The sequence below is a fragment of the Peromyscus californicus genome, unplaced genomic scaffold, assembly GCF_007827085.1.
Source record: "Peromyscus californicus insignis strain IS unplaced genomic scaffold, ASM782708v3 Scaffold_12__1_contigs__length_115047231, whole genome shotgun sequence".
NCBI classification, from domain to species: Eukaryota; Metazoa; Chordata; class Mammalia; order Rodentia; family Cricetidae; genus Peromyscus; species Peromyscus californicus.
In genome coordinates, this window is record NW_026294413.1 from 72,950,592 (window position 1) to 72,968,214 (window position 17,623).

General features: G+C 35.4%; 1 protein-coding gene across 1 annotated transcript; it reads left to right on the top strand.

Moving 5' to 3' along the window:
• The first annotated feature begins 4,032 nt into the window (after positions 1 to 4,032).
• Positions 4,033 to 4,959, top strand: LOC128107996 (olfactory receptor 4N4C-like). Its single transcript, XM_052734322.1, has one exon. It carries the CDS (start codon positions 4,033 to 4,035, stop codon positions 4,957 to 4,959), a length of 927 nt encoding a protein of 308 aa, XP_052590282.1.
• Positions 4,960 to 17,623: the final 12,664 nt, after the last annotated feature.

Below are 17,623 nucleotides of genomic sequence, written 5' to 3' on the forward strand. Positions count from 1 at the left end.
ACCCACGGCTTTAACACTTGGTGGGACAGTCCGAGTAAATGACATAGTGAAATTGAAATTCATTTTAGTAGACAAATATTTAATTTTGTTTATAAAAGTTATTCTACTAAATAAACAAAAAACACTGAATAAGTATGATAATTGCCTAAATCTTTGTCTGCCTTCTAAAGTTTCCTGCTTTACAAAACATTCATTATTTTCATATAATTATTTGGCATCTTATAAAAAATAATTAAAATCTGTATGCCATCTCTATTAAAGAAAAACATGGAGTATTGTAAAGGACTTTTCATCACGATAACTAAAGATTCAAAATTAGTTACAAGTTCTTCCTGGAAGGATAAAGAGAACCAGAAAATTCCACCAACTAAAAGAATAAAAAGATCATCATGTAAAAAACCATATTCTGACCTGAGTGAAAAGATTACTGTGTGGTTCTCACCTCCTGATGCACTACAAATCTCAAGGTGATGGACTTTTAGATTCACATTTCTCACACAAATCTGTGCCAACTTTATCTAAAAACACATCTATGTGGAATTGAAATGCTGGATGATACTTACCTTCACCTACATTCACATTGAACACCCCACGTATCTGAAGGTTTCCTTTGGTTTTTTTTTTATGTTTCTCCAATCCTTTTATAATTAAATATTTTAAGAATGTGTTCCTGATCTTTAATATTCCACTTAGCATATTCCACAGTGGTAAAATACAGCTAATCATTATTTAATAAATTACAAATGAGTTTATTACTTTCTTTCATTATTCATGATATCATGTGCCCTACCTTACTTGAAAATATTTTTCATGTTTAAAAGTTTTCAATATTCTTGTAATTTTGTCATTATTTTCAGTTCATTTTGGATAGAGTTAATCTAGATTTTAATTTAAGAAAATGTTTTTTCAATCTTTCAAAAATCCGTTTTGAACACATTTGTAATTTTAAGTACAAATTCTTCTAAGACAAGTTTATTGATATTAGAAATATTAAAATATAATAAATTAGTTGTTCTACTAAGGTATATAACAGGCTCAAGTGTTTTATAAACTTGGTGACTCTAATTCCATTTACTCTAGCTATACATGCCCAAGGATTTAGTTTAATACTTTTTATCCAAACCATACAAAAGTTAAGTTCTTTTAAAACAAATACAGGTTTGTCGAGACAGGGTTTCTCTGTGTAGCTTTGCACCTTTCCTGGAACTCACTCTGTAGGCCAGGCTGGCCTCGAACTCACAGAGATCCTCCTGCCTCTGCCTCCCGAGTGCTGGGATTAAAGGTATGAGAAACCCTGTCTCGAAAATCCAAAAAAAAAATAAATAAATAAAATAAAATAAAATAAATCAAATACAGGACAGTGGCATTGTACTTGATTATATTTCTTTAGTCACCATAGCTTCTTAATCATCTCAAATTTCTCAGCTTTACTATGCTTTTTATGATATTGAGATATTCTTGTATCATATACAAATATAGTCTCATAGATCATATGTAGAAAATAGACTTTATGTTGCACATAGTGTAAATTAACCTCAGGCTATTTCTAATTATTTAGATAATACCTTTGTAAGCACCTATATTTTTTCATATGTAATAAATCTTAAGATAGAAAACTGAGTTTTAATAAAGATTTGAGGAAAGGGGAAATACACATCTTAACACAGGGTAATTTTCTAAATACAAATATATATATATATATATATATATATATACATTTCTAATATATTATCATTCAACATGTTTTATACATTAGTTTCATTTTATACCTAGTTTAATTCTTTGTCCATAACCTGTTGGCATTTTGAAAATTCCCACTGAAACTCCCTGCAGCTTTGTTAGCTTTCAAATCCCCAAGGCTCATTCTCCATTGCATCACAAATTAGCCATGTATTCTCAAACTTTAAAAGGGCCCTTTGTGGGAAGAGAAATTTAAGAATAAATTTGGAGCCATCAGGTATTATCTATTTCATCAAAAGAAGTTGGGATGTTTGCTGTGTGAGAGTATTGGTGAACTGTTAGGTAAATGTTCCTATTATTCTTCAAATTTACAAAAAAATAAAAAATAATACAAACAGATATAATGATATAACTCTTCAGTTGTGTTACATTTATCGTCTTCAGTTCAGTTCAAAGACATATAGCAGAAATAAACTGGTATGTGAATGCTGAATTAAAGTGCATTCTCAATAATATAGTTCTCTTTCCTTCTGATACTTACAGTTGTCATATTTGGAATAAATAGTGGTCAGTAAACTATGAATCATTTTGATGTTTATTTTTAGCCATAAATTTATATAAAACAACTGCAACAAGTGAGTATATAGAATCAATAAACAATACAGAAATGGTGTAGTGAAAATGAAAAAGGATCCTGGTTTTGCAATATCCTAGTTTTCCTTTTACAAGTAAGGCTGATGACACTGATCTGGGACTTTGAGCTCAAGCTGAAGAGAAACCTATGTAATTCTGATTCTGTAATCTTGGATTTATGTAGCTTCAAACTCAAGAATTTCACTCTGAATATCGGGACAGACAATCTTACCACATATTACTTTTTAGAACTTAGAATATTGTGCATTTTTACATTTCTACTAAGTATATTGATGATATCCATCCACCACTATGTCCCCCTGGTTCCTTCAGTGCCTCCTTCCCTGTCTCCTCCAAATACATGTCTGTCAATGTGCACATGGGTGTGTGACCATCCAATACACACATTTTGATTTTGCTTAGGATACAATGTATATGTATGTATTATGTATTTTTTGAGAGAACATATTTGTGTGTATTTACATGTGTGTTTGTATGTGTGATGTAATGTGCTTCTATTCTTGTCAGTTTAACAATGTATGGGAATCAGTGTCATTATTAAATTTATCAAGATAAGGTAAGATGAGGGATAAATGATAGAGATAGAGAAAATTTCTTGATATTTAAAAACATTTGAGCTGACTTTTCAGTTTGAGATATTTGTTCCTTTATATCTTTTCTTTTTCACACTGTCTCTCTTGCTACCTGTAGGTAATGCAGCCTTCTTTCCTCCAACTCTATACATCATTATTAACCATATTATTTTAAAAACCAATGTATTGCATAATTAAAACTTTGTAAAACATATTTCTTTCTTAGATTGAAATACTTATGTAACTTATGAGTCTTTGGTTATTTGCTATTCAAATTTCATCTCACTCACACCTATTTGTGGCACATAACAGCATAACAGTTTTCTTTATATATAAAACACACCATGATGCTGTATAAACTAGACAACTAAAAGACAAGACTTCAAAAAATCAGATAGAAATATACATGCCATGAATTTGCTGAAGTTTTTATAATAGCAGATTATCATGCTCATTCTGATTGGATGAGACAATTGCCTCATAATGACATAACGGCCTCAGAACATGATAATTAATTACACAGGACAGTATCAGCTTACCATTCTCCAACTGAGCAAAAGTTCTATATCATACCTGGTTTATGACTACATCTTCCGCAAAGAAAGATAAAATATTTTCAAGAATTGAGTGGTTTCTAGCATTCTTAAGGCATAATAAAAAATAAAGATCAACTAGTATACAGTTCAATAGTTTTGATGAATATATACATATGAAACAAATATAATTAACAGATGCATCATTTCTCTGTGCTATTAATTAAATCAGTCCCTTGTAAAACATATTTATGAAGACTTCAATACCTTTAGCAAATTGTTTTTTTCCTCTCAGGGAATCAAGTAATCTCTTTCAGGGCAATGAGAAATACACCCAGAACAATGGTATATTTATTTCACAAGAGAGCCAGACTGAAGCTGTGCATTAAATCTGACCAGAAGGTGTGGCTTCAAGAGCAAGATGTTGACAATTATGAAATGTAAAATCTAAAGGACAGAGGAGATGGTTTAGGCATAGAGTGAGATGAAATAATGCACTTGTGTCTATCCATGCTTCTAGAAGGAAAATAGCTGTGATCTACTCAGAAGAGAAAGAAATTTGCTTTATTTGTTATGTTCTGTAGGGACTGATGATGGAGACAGAAAATAGGACAGTTGTCACAGAATTCATCCTCATAGGACTGACCCAGTCATATGACATTCAACTCTTGATCTTTGTTCTGAGCTTAATTTTCTACATCATCATCTTACCTGGAAATATCCTCATCATCCTGACCATCAGGTCAGACCCTGGACTCAATGCCCCACTTTATTTCTTCCTGGGAAATTTGGCCTTCCTGGATGCCTCCTATTCTTTCATTGTGACTCCCAGGATGTTGGTGGACATCTTCTCTGAGAAGAAGATAATATCCTATAGAGCATGCATCACTCAGCTCTTTTTCTTGCATTTCCTTGGAGGAGGGGAAGGGTTACTTCTGGTCGTGATGGCCTTTGACCGCTACATTGCCATCTGCAGGCCTTTACACTATTCCACTGTCATGAGTCCTAGAGCCTGCTATGTGATGTTGTTGGCTCTGTGGTTTGGAGGCTCTGTTCACTCCATTGTTCAGGTTGTCCTCATCCTTCACTTGCCCTTCTGTGGGCCAAACCATCTGGATAACTTCTTCTGTGATGTTCCACAGGTCATCAAGCTAGCCTGTACAGATACCTTTGCTATTGAGATTCTAATGGTCTTCAATAGTGGCCTGCTTACTCTCTTGTGCTTTCTTGGGCTTCTGATTTCATATGCAGTTATTTTATGCCATGTTCACAGGTCAGCTTCTGAAGGAAAGAACAAAGCTATATCCACATGTACCACTCATGTTATAATCATATTTCTTATGTTTGGACCTGCAATTTTCATCTATACACGTCCATTCACAACCTTATCAGCTGACAAAGTAGTTTCTTTCTTCCACACAGTAATATTCCCTTTGATGAATCCTGTGATTTATACCCTTCGAAACCAGGAAGTAAAAACTTCCATGAAAAAGTTAATCATTCGGCATGTAGTCTGTTAATTGGTTTTTGAATGAGTGTCAAGGTGATAATTTTGCATGGCATTTATTGTTATAAAACAAATGCTAATCTTCTGAGTATCTCTCTTTTTTTAGGTACTGTATAGGTTTTTTGGTAGAGTTACACATAGTGCAGGATTAAACTTTGTATGTTTTAATGGTTGCAAAAGGATTAACAGAGTGATTCAAGTATATTGGATGAGTGTGATAAATGTAGAGGCTAAAATTCACAAGATGTATGAGGGAAAAACACTAAAGGTCCCTGTGTTGGCTTGTTTTAAGTCAACTTGATCTAAGCTGGAGTCATCTTAAAGGAGTGAACTTCCATTGAGAAATGTCCCATAAAGTCTAGTTGTAGGGCATTTTCTAATCACTGATTGATAGAGAATGGTCCAGAACATTGTGAGTGGTGCCACCCTTGGACTGGTGGTCCTGGGTTCCATAAGAGATCAAGCCAAGGAAGCCAATAAACAGCACTCTTATATGTGTTCTGCTTCAGCTCTTGCTTCCAGGTTCTTGCCCTGTTGAGTTCTTATGCTGACTTCATTGACTGATGAGTTAAGATGTAGAAATGTAAGAAAAATAAACCCTTTCCTCCCCAACTTGCTTTCAGTCATAGTGTTTTATCATAGAATTACTGACCCGAACTAGGACAGGCTTTATGTTGAAACAAAGAGTTTCAGTATCTGTCCTCTAAATCTACTAATAGCATCTCAATATATTATTCAAAAGAATAACTCACCCACAGTTCTGTCCATTGTGTAGTGGAGTATTACCCTAAGATTCTATGAATAGGTTAACTCATTTTGATTCGTGGGCTAATATGTTATAAAGCATGAAGAACCAAATGGCAGAGGGGTTCCTATTATCTTGCTGAGGTCCTCACCTGTTGGTATTCTCAACATCATCTGGTATAAAACACAAGCAAGTTTTTTGACATTTTTTTAAAATCTCTTCTTTTTTTCCCAGAGTTGAGACACAACTTCTTTTGATCCTTTGGGATTTCATTCTCTATTTCACTGCTCACACTATAGTCTAATGCCTTCCTCTTCATCTAGACCATGGAAGAAGCATCTTATTTTCAGTATCTCATTGTATTACAAGATAAATCTCTTGGGTGTCCTTTTTAAAACATTTCATCCCCTCACAGTCAAACTAAGTGATGTTTCTCCTTGCCTCCGTATAAAAGTGAGATGCTAATGTAGTACTTACCTGACCTTCTTCACATTACCCACTCTTCAGTTTTATCATTGTCTGTGCTCTCCACACAAAGGTAGTTTCTCCAGTTAACAGGCTACTGTGGCTCTCCAAAGAAGAAATGCACTTGCTTCCGGGCATTCCTTTGCTCCTGCTTCTGATTCAAACACTTTGTCCACACCACCGCCTTAGATTTCCTTTCTCATTTTCTTTTACTTTCCTCATCCAAAGTATGATGATGGTTGTAACAGATTTCCATTGCTCCTACTTTTTTTAAGCACTTGCAAAATGGATTATTGCCATTTTAAACACCCATTTCTCATACTATTGTGAAATATATGGATGTAAAGGAAGTTCTCCTAATGGGGCAGTTTTAACTATTAGTAACACAGACACATGATTACTATACTGAGAATCAACAGGAAGTTTTTGGAGTTTGTCTTTCTTTGACTTATAGGCCAACATTAGACCATCTGTCCACACAGCCAGTTCTCGATGGTATAGCTGTTGGCCACTGACTAATTGTTTCTTGTAGCCAGTAGTACTTATTTAGACATTTTAAGCATGTATTTTATACATATGAGTGTTTTGCCTAGTGTCTGTGCACTACATCTGTGCCTGTTGCCCACAGAATTCAGAAGAGGGTGTTGGATCACATGGATCTGCAGTTATGTGTGGTTATAATCCAACAAATGGGTTCTCAGAGTTGATCCCAGGTCCTCTGCAACAAGAGTAAATTCTCTTAATCGCTGAGACATCACTCTGGCTCCTAGTCAACAGTTTACATCCACATCAGTACCTGCCCTGCTTACTTAGACACAGCCACTACTGAGTGCTTACTGGACAAAGGAAGGCAGCTCCTATTTCACTTTTCATGTGTTTTAGTCTCTGTTCAACTTCCTTGTGAAAATATTCATCTATAAGGAAACTCAAGAAGACACTGCCTGTTTCCACCCTCCTTTTGTGTGTCTTATCATTTTTCACAGTTTTCTTTCATGCAACTTTCTCACAAGTTAATAAATATCTCTCACTACTTGGATTAATCAAGTCCACAAACAATTGTGGTGTTTTGTGATATTATTTATATTATACCACTTCAAAGTTTATTTTTGATAAGAATTGAGAAAAATGAGAATATGTAGACTAGCAAAATTTTTTTGCGGGCCACATCTCCTGCTCACAATGGCCTGTGGTTCTTATTGTGGTGCTGAGATCTTGTGCCCATTTCTCCCTTCCATTTGTATGTTTGTTCCTATCATCCTTATTCTGTTTATATCAGCAGTCATGTTGGTGAGACTTTATCTGTATCATTTCTGATGTCACTAAGGAGACATAATCTCGCAGCAAGCTCCCTGATACTATGACCTTTAAAATCTTTTTGCCTCCTCTTCCTCAGTGTTCACTGAACCTTATCAATTGGAACAGCATAATCCCTAACTATAATCTAAAGCATTTGTCCTTATACCCACAGATAAGGGTAGTCTTCACCCATCATCAAGGACACATTTGTCCAGCTAGGTGTTCCTTTTTGGTTGTACTGTTTACTTGGAAACATTTTCTTACTCCTGACTGCCTCTGGACTAGTTTTCTTGATCCCCCTTATTGGGGTAGATATCTTTGACACCCCTATCACCCATATTGCTCTGTTCCTAGAAAATTGCTTCCTTCTTCTCTGGATATTAGTCATCATTTTTCTCCATGGCAGAATAGGGCAAGTTTTTTCATAGTGAGAACATATTTATGAGAAACAACACACACTCTTTCCTAATATACATAAGGACAAATGTAAGAGTACAACTCTGAAAGATAATTGATACATTGATCTTGTAGAAACAAATTTCAACAAATGCATGCTAAGCTTTAAATCACTTTTGTGTTTGTTAAGGATATTGATTTTTGATAAGAAATATGAATTTTGGCAATAGAGTTATGCACCATGGATATTTTGATTAAATTGTTAACAAGTGAAGTTTTCTCTGAGGGTAGTTAACAATGAGACCAATATTAATGTTGTCAAGAAATAAGAAAAATTGTTGAATGTACTGTATTGAAGACTATAATTAAACAGTATTTCTAAAAATAAATAACTTGCCAGCATTATGTTACCTAATCGAGAAAATCCAGAAACAATATGTTGTCTTTATTATGCTTATGTGAAGCAAAGATTATGTAGTACAAATCTGTGGTGACAGAATATTAGTTACATTTCGTGGAGTATACTCAACAAAAAGGCCATGAGGAAATTGAGCAGTGATGTAAATATTTTGTGCAGTGCATGATTCATGGCTTAGTGATACATATTAATTAATGACCCATTATATACTGGTGACTGTGCAGAAAAGGAGACAATTGTATACTTTAATGGGTTTGTAAAGTACAAGCATTACAGAAAATGGTACAGAGGTTGCTCCAATATTGAAAAACTAGAGTGTCCACACAACCCAGCAATCAATCTCATTCCTGGGCATTTATCTGAAGAACCAGAAATCAGTACCTTAAACAAATATCAGGGCTTCCATGCTTACTGTAACATTCGCAGTGGCTATTGTACGAAAACAAGTCAACTGATAGATACATAGCTAAAGTGTGATATATGGGCATACATCCAAGAATATTATTTAACAAAAGAGGATGAGCTATTGGTATTTGTGACAGCATAGATAAATTGAGATTTCATTAATCCAATCAAAAACACATAAAGGAGGATGTCCTGTACAACTTAATTGTAGTTATAATTTAAAAAATAGAAATCATAAAACCAGATAATGTAATAGGACTCACTAGGCTCTGAAACTGAAGAAAGGGGGAAGCTGCTTGTCAGAGTCAAACAGTTATGGTATCAAATGAAAAATTTCTGAATATTTCCTGAAGTTCTAGTGTTCAAAACTGTGACTACAATAATACTCTACTGTTGACTTGAAATATAATGATAGAGTTGATTTTTAGTGTCCTTGCTACCCTTTCCCTCCTCATAATGTTCATGTGTGTGATGCAGTGTATCTGTATAAAGAATGATTGCTTTTATACCTTTAATTTTACAAGTAAATATTTAAGAATTAAAGCTCTATGAACTCTGTGACATACAGTGACAACAGGCCTGGCATGATATACCCGCAGATGTAGTAGTATTAGGAATATCATGGGATTAACCAAACCCTTGCTGAGTGGATTGAACTCTGTCTACAGAAGATGACACCCATACCTGACACCATTATTGGGACTAAGAAACTGTGTCTAGTTAGCTAATAGGCACGTGGGAAAACCTATTAATATTCTTCTACCAAGTGAACATACTATTAAATGACTTCCTAATGACTTATAGACCTACACATTTCTCAACTCTCATGAGAAAAGCTTCTATTTGCAGAATATGATGTTTAACCCTGTGAGTCAGAACTAGTCAAGGCACAGAGAATAATAAACCACCGAATGTTCATCCATCAAATGGACGTCTGTATCCTCCTCATAAACCTCAGAGATCATTGTGGAATAAGTGGCAAAAGAGCATAAAAGGCAAAAGATTTGATGGAACACAAAGAAACTGTGTCCTCCAGATGTATCAAGGCAGGTGTATACATGAAATCCCAGTAATTGTGAGATACACAAGCCTGCCTCATGAGAATTAAAGCTAGACCAAATCCCATCATGGAGAAGAGAGGTGGACATGAAGTTCTGCCCATAGCAGAGGAGATAACAACACTTAATACCTGCTAGGTGAAGGATAAACTTCTTTTCTTGTAGAGTGTTGCCAAACTCCATCAAAAGCCACACATCCATGGGAAGAAACAATCGTAATTGTTACATGAAAACAGAAAAGAGGACACAAAGTTGAGTGGGAAGAGAAAGGGGAGTGTATTTGGGAGACGTGAGGATGGGGTACATATGATCAAAATGCATTGTAAGAATTCTCAAGTAACTAATAATGAAAAAGAATTAAAAACTATCAAATTGCCACTAAGTATGCACTTACTGCATATAAATTATACCTCAGCCTCACAGATGTTTTCATGTGTAAAAAGATACTGAAAATGACAGATTTCACTTTACCATTTTCGTAATTTATCTAAAGCATTTTAGCTGTGTTTGGCCCCATTGTCCTTTCATTCATTTCCTCTTCCCCTCACCCATTTTCTTCTTGAGATAGTCCAATGTACATGTTTATGACTGTTTGTCCATATGTGCTCTACACATGAGAAAAACATGTGATGCTTGTCTTTCTGAATCTGGTTTATATCATTATGGTAAGTCAAATAAACATAGATTGCTTTTCATGTAATTGTAAATATTACTTTTAAACATTTTAAGTTTTATTTTGTTTCACTAAGTGTATTATAGATTTTTATATTGACCCTTACTCTTACTTTGATAAGCTCTAGTTAATTATTTTTTCTCATTTTATTAAAAGTATCATTTACACTTTGTAAGAGTTATAGTATGATAATTCAATATATACACACAGTGCATATAATGATCCAAGTGAAATAATTATTGTCTCCTCAGAACTTATACTTTGTATTGGGAAACATTTCTCTTTTTTATTTTACTTAGCATTCAAGTGCAGAAATAATGCCCTTACTCCGTCCCTGCATCCCTCCCTTTCCCCTTCTTCTACTGCTCCTTTCGAACTGTCATCAAATGAAGACAGTGGGGGCGGTCAGAGATTTTTTTTTGTTGTTTGAAATTTTTTGGGAGGACTCACTTAAACTATCACAATTATATTAGTATATTTCTATACATATTTTCTATATGAAATTTATAAGATTGATAAAATTGCCTTCTGTTTTTCATTTTCTCAGAGATTCGTCGGTTTGATTCTTGGTACATTGTTGGTGCATTGATTACTTAGGTGTTTTTTCTTAGGTTGTAAATATATCCTATTGTATATATTGATATGCCGTAAATATATACTGGGCTACAAGTTTCCATCCTGAGGACTAATTTAGACTTTGAAATTAGTTCTAGATTATATTTTGAGTAAACATTTAGAGATGAAGGAGTTCCTGGATTAGGTATATAATTATGAAGAACAAGCTCCATTTCTTCTTGAGTCTTGCCTTTGTAAGAAGATTCTATCTAGCCTGCTTGAAATTCTAGCCTGCTTCTAGTTGAGGATAGTCAGTATTCAAATACCTTTCTGACCTTATACATTTTTTCTTACTTTTCTTTAGCTTTCTTTATCGCTCGTTTCTTTTTCTGGTGATATGGTTACATGGACAGAGCACTCCTGTGGACTACTGTCTGTCGTTTCAGTTTTTAACACCACACGATCAATCACCTTCCATTCATGCCTCTGCTCTTCCATTGACCCTCCTTTGTCCTGGTTTGCATTTTGATGACTCTAAACTGTGCTTTGCTGCTTCTTTCTCATTTTCTACTCTTTTCATTCAACTTTTATTTATTCATTCATATCTCACACAATGCATCCTGTCCACTCCTTTCCCTCCTCCCAACTTCCCCTCCAACTATCCCTCTCCCCCAGATCCACTACTTCACTGCTTCTCCATTTCCCTTCAGAGAACAGGCCTCTCAGTGAGATCAACCTACCAGGGAGTAACAAGATGCAATAAGACTAGGCACAAACCCTCCTATCAAGGCTGGGCGAGGCAACCCAGTAGGAGGAAAAGGGTCCCAAGAGAAGACAAAAGAGCCAGAGACACCCCCTCTGCTACTTTTAGGAGTCCCACAAACACCCCAAGCTAAACAACTTCAGCATGTATGCAGAGGACATAATATGCACTCATGCAGACTCTGTGATTGCTGCTTCAGTCTCTGTGAGCCCCTAAAATCACTGTTGTTTCTGTGGGCTGTGTTCTGTTAGTGCCCGTGACCTCTCTGGCTCCTACATTCCTTCCTGCCACTCTTGTGCAGGGGTCCCTGATCTCCGCCTAATGTTTGGGTGTGGGTTTCTGCAGCTGCTTCCATCAGCTGACACATGAAGCCTCTTTGATGGAAATTGATCTAGGCACCAATCTATGAGTATAGAAGAATGACATTAGGATTCTAACCTTGGTCTCTAAGCCATCCAGTTTCTGGTTTCTGGCTATCTAGGCAGTGTCGGGCACGGGCGCCCTCTTGTGGCTTGGATCTCAAATTAGACCTGCTATTATTAGTCACTCCCACAAACTCTGAGCCACCATTGTTCTAGAACAATTTTCAGGCAGGACAGGTCTGGGTCTAAGGTTTTTTGACTGGGTTAACGTCCTAGTCCCACCACTGGGAGCCTTGCCTGGCTCAAAGATGGCCAGTTCAGGCTCTATTCAGGACTCCTACATTATTACGAGTCCTCACTAGGTTCACCCTCGTATATTTCAGGAAGCTTCCACTACACTAGGTTTCCACATAATTCCTGAATGCTCCCCAGTCTTTCCTTGTACTCTCTCCCAAACACTTAAAGAAACATTCAACATCCTCACCATCAGGGAAACACAAATAAAAAAGACTTTGAGATTCCATCTTACACCTGTCAGAACGGCTAAGATCAAAAATACAAACGACAGCTTATGCTGACAAGGATATAGAGCCAGGGGAACACTCCTCTATTGCTGGTGAGAGTGCCAACTTGTATAGACATTGTGGAAATCAATATGGTGGCTCCTCTGGGAATTGGTCTACCTCAAGACTCAGCTATACCACACTTGAGCACATACCCAAAAGACTGCATCCTACCACAAGGGCACGTGTTCAACTATGTTCATAGTGGTTTTATTCATAATAGCCAGAAACTGGAAACAAAGTGGATGTCCCTCAACAGAAGAATGGATAAAGAAAATGTGGTATATTTGCACAATGGAGTGTTACTCAGCTGTTAGGAAAAAAAATGACATCATGAAATTTGAAGGCAAATGGATGGAACTAGAAAAAAATCATCCTGAGTGAGGCCACCCAGACCCAGAAAGCCAAACATGATGTGTACTCACTCACAAGTGGATATTAGCTGTTAGCTGTTAAGTAAAGGATAATCACACTACAATCCACAGATCCAGAGAGGCTAAGTAACAAGGAGGATTCTAGGCTAATACATGGATCTCCCTGAAAGGGGTAATAGAATAGACTTTGTGGGTGAACTGGAGTGGGTAGAGATAGAAACAGTATTTCTTTGGGATGAAAATAATTATACATGTAATTATGATATATGATTATTTCACAAAATGTGTTTATTATTTTATGCTGAACTGGTTCACCAACTCAATTTTGTCCTTCAAAACATAAAAATAAAAATAAAAAGAAGTTTGCAAGATAGACTCATTTAACTTCTCTCGTTTGATTAATATTTTTAGTAAAAATCTGTAGAAACATGAAAAGTGCTCTGTGTTAAAATTAAGCAAAATAAAATGGACAAACAACAAATACTGAGATCATAATTGGTCTCTCATACCTACTTAGGTATCTACTGCTTTTCAGGCAATGTTTTATCCCACATTAGCAGATCATTTTCTCTAAGAAGAATTAGGATTTCAATGTCATTTTTGAGGTCTTCAATCATCTTTAACCAGCCTTTCTGCTCACACCATCATCATTAGCAACACTATGCAACCAAAATTATGCAGTTATGCAAAATTTGTAAAAAACAAACCAAGAACTAATGAAATAAAAACTAGCAACACCATGCAACCAAAATTAGACAATTATGCAAAATTTGTAAAAAACAAACCAAGAACTAATGAAATAAAAACTCAGTTGATGTAAGAAATATGGAAAGATACATCTGACAAATTCAGAATGCAATAAGGGGACAATTTAAATTCCTGGACATCATTGAGTTGGAAAGCTTTAAAAAATGGGATGAATTCCAGGCAAAACACCAAAATTAAACCAAGAAGAACTTACCACCAGAAATAGACCCTTAAGAAATATGGATATTGAAATGGTAGTAAAAAATCCACAAATTGTACTTAATTTTAAACAGTGGCAGGAACTGGGAGGGGAAACTGTAATCAGAATATATTATGTGAGAAAAAAATCCATTTTCAATAAAAAGGGAAAAACTAAATTAAAAGCCTTCCAGAAAAAAGGATAAATAAATAAATAAATAAATAAAAACCAGAAAAGTCCAGGACCAGACGAACTCATGGCAGATTTTCTTTCTTTCTTTCTTTCTTTCTTTCTTTCTTTCTTTCTTTCTTTCTTTCTTTCTTTCTTTCTTTCTTTCTTTCTATCTGTCTATTCTATTTTATTTTTTTGGTTTTTTTTGAGACAGAGTTTCTTTGTGTAGTTTTGGTGCCTGATTCTGTATCTCGCTGTGTAGACCAGGCTGGCCTCAAACTCACAGAGATCCACCTGGCTCTGTCTCCTGAGTGCTGGGATTAAAGGTGTGCAGCACCATCGCCCTGCTCATGGCAGAATTTATCAGATGGGTATATAAACATTAACTGAAAAAGAAGGTCACCAATAATAGACATGCCCAGGGTTAAAAAGAAGTCCACAAGGCCTCAACCATACACCAAGAACTAAGAGTAGCTAAGGGATACTGGGAGCAAGAGAAATAGTCTTTCCCAGAGAAGAGAAAAAAAAATGATTATCCATTACCATATAGTCAGCCTTGAAAACATACATAGTACTAACATTATACAGACTGAGCAGTTTATATTTAGAATACATATATATTTACATACACATACATACATACATATATAACTACAAACATGCTATATCAATTAATGAGAAAGGAGGGCATGCATTTGAAAGAGAGCAAGAAAGTGTATTTGTATATGAGAGGCTTTGTCAGGAGAAAAGAGAAGGGTGAAATACTGTAATTAGAATTTAAAAAATAAAAATACAATATGGTACCAGCACTAAATATGTAGATTAGTGGAAAAAGTGGAAAATGTATATATGAGTAAACATATAATATTTGACATATAATATTTGAAAAGACCCCAAAAACATAAACTTGAGAAATGAAAGTGTCTTCAACAAATGGTACTGGGAAAACTAGATATCCATATGTAGAAGAATTAAATTAGACTCATATTTGTTACTGGACTATCACCAAATGGATCAAAGGCCTCAGCAGGAAACCTGAAATACCAAAACTGCTAGAGGAATACTTTTGCAGTACCTTATATGATATGAGTGTATGGTAAGACTTTCTGAATAGGACTCCATTTGACCAAGAGTTGAGGCCAACAACTGATAAGTATGGATATATACAACTACAATTCTTCTGCACAGCTAAAGAAACAATCAACTGAGTGAAGCAGAAGCCCACAGAATGGGAAAGAACCTTTCCCACCTCTATCTAACAGAGGATTAATACCTAGACTATATAGAAGACTATAATAATTGCTGGTCTGTCAATGTATTTCCCCGTAGTACAATAATGACATGGATGTTATGGAATTAACCAACCACCTCATGGATGGACTTATGTCCTGTTCTACAAGATGAAACCCACTATTGACCATTATCAGACAAGAACCTATGGCTAAATATATTATTGACTTTACAAGAAAAAATACTTCTAATATTCTGATAAATGTACATAATATCATACTAGCTCCTAATGACCTATCATTATTCCTGTAGAGTAAGGCTTTTTTTCAACCCTCATCAAGAAAGCTGTGTTTGCACTAGATGAAGATCACATTGGCCAAAATGTAGAAACTGAGACATTTTCAGAATGTTCAGTCTCTAAACTGAACACTTATACCATACCCTCCTCCAAAGGCTCACAGTTCACTGTGGAAACGTGGTCATACTCCTATCAGCTGATAATTTAAATAACTCTTACGTCTGGGATCAAGAAGATTCAGAATCACTGTGCACCTCTTAAGTAAGAAACATTTCCTCCTTACTTAAATTAACACAAGTTTAAATCTTACATTATTATGTCTAATATATATCATCTAAAACATAGATTCAGTCTAGCCTTAATGAAAAAATACATTGCTGCCAGGTGGCGGTGGTACACACCTTTAACTCCAACACTCAGGAGGCAGAGCCAGGCAGATCTCTGTGAGTTTGAGGCTAGCTTGGCCTACAGAGTGAGATCCAGGACAAGCACCAAAACTACACAGAGAAACCCTGTCTCGAAAAACCAATATATATATATTGCTACTAAAAGTTAAAAATTAAAAAATTTTGGTTATGAATGATGTGCTTGGTGAAAAAGTCCAATTCATGCTATAGATAAAATAGTCTCAGTCTCTAAGTAAATTTCTCCATTGTGACTGTAATCATCTAATCATCTTGTTTATTGTTTCTCTGAGAAAAGGAACAGAAAAGAATCTCTTTAAGGTCTAGCCCCAACTCCTGATATAACCGATCTGTGTTTTCTTTGGTCTCTCCTGAGACGTTTGGTTGTCTTGGTTTTGGGCCTACAACAAGGCCATTCCACTTGCCCAAAAACTGGAAACATCCTCTTCTTCTTGCTGCAGATGGTAACAACTCTTGACTGCTTTCCTTTTCCTTTTCCTTCTTTATATTTTTGTTCTTTTTAACATTTTTATCAATTTATTTTTAAAGAACTATTTTTTAAATTACGTGTGTTTGTGCACATGTGAGCAAATGTTCCTGCCAAATTGAGAAGAGAGCATTGGATCCCTTGGAAATGGAGTGTAGGCAGTTGTAGAGTCAGTCACCTGATGTGGATGCTGGGAACTGAACTCACAGTCTCTGCAAGAGTAGTACATGTTCTTAACCATTGAGTCATCTCTCCAGCCTTCGTTTTTAATTTTTTTTACATTTTTTTTACTTATTTAGTTATATTTGTTTGTTTGTTGTGTGTTTGCATGCACATACATGGATATTTACTCATGTCATGTGCACGTGTAGAAGTCAGAGGACAATCTGTAAAAATTGGTTCCATCCTTCCATGATGTGGCTTCTAGGGATCAAACTCAGATCATCAGGCTTGATGACAAACACTTTTGCCCACTGAGCCATCACCCCAGCCCATCTCTTTCCTTTTCCACAGCACTAATTGTGTCCTCTGTTTTGATATTACCTTCAGCATATAGCCACATTCTTTATTACTATTAAAACTTATTGGACATTTTCCCCTCTACACGTAACCTTATTCTCCCCCTTCCCTTTGCATTGATGACCTTCAATAGTGACTTGCACTTCTTTTTAAGCTAATAAAGTTTTTTAAAGTAGTTTTAGGATTACAGAAAATACAATTAGAAAATAAAGTTTGTATATGAACTTTTAAGTGCACATAAGTACACATGCCTTTTTTTTTTACTGTGAACATCTTGTATTAAAATAGTGTTTGTTATTTTATGACTGATGAGCATGAATACACTATTATTAACATACACAATTTTTATTAGGACTTACTATTTGTGCTGTGCAGTTTTATGGGCCTTAAGGGTTTTGCTTGTCACAATTACATTATCCTTAAGAATAGTTTGTTCTAAAACTTCCCTGTACTCCCCTCTTTGTTAAGTATTACTTGATCTCTGATTATCATTTGCCACAGTGTCTGACTCTCTCCTCCTTGAACCAGATTGGCTTCCTGTAGGATTCT

What these genes read in the sequence shown, in the direction of transcription:
- LOC128107996 (XM_052734322.1), top strand. Translation starts at nt 4,033, where the DNA reads ATGGAGACAGAAAATAGGACAGTTGTCACAGAATTCATCCTCATAGGA.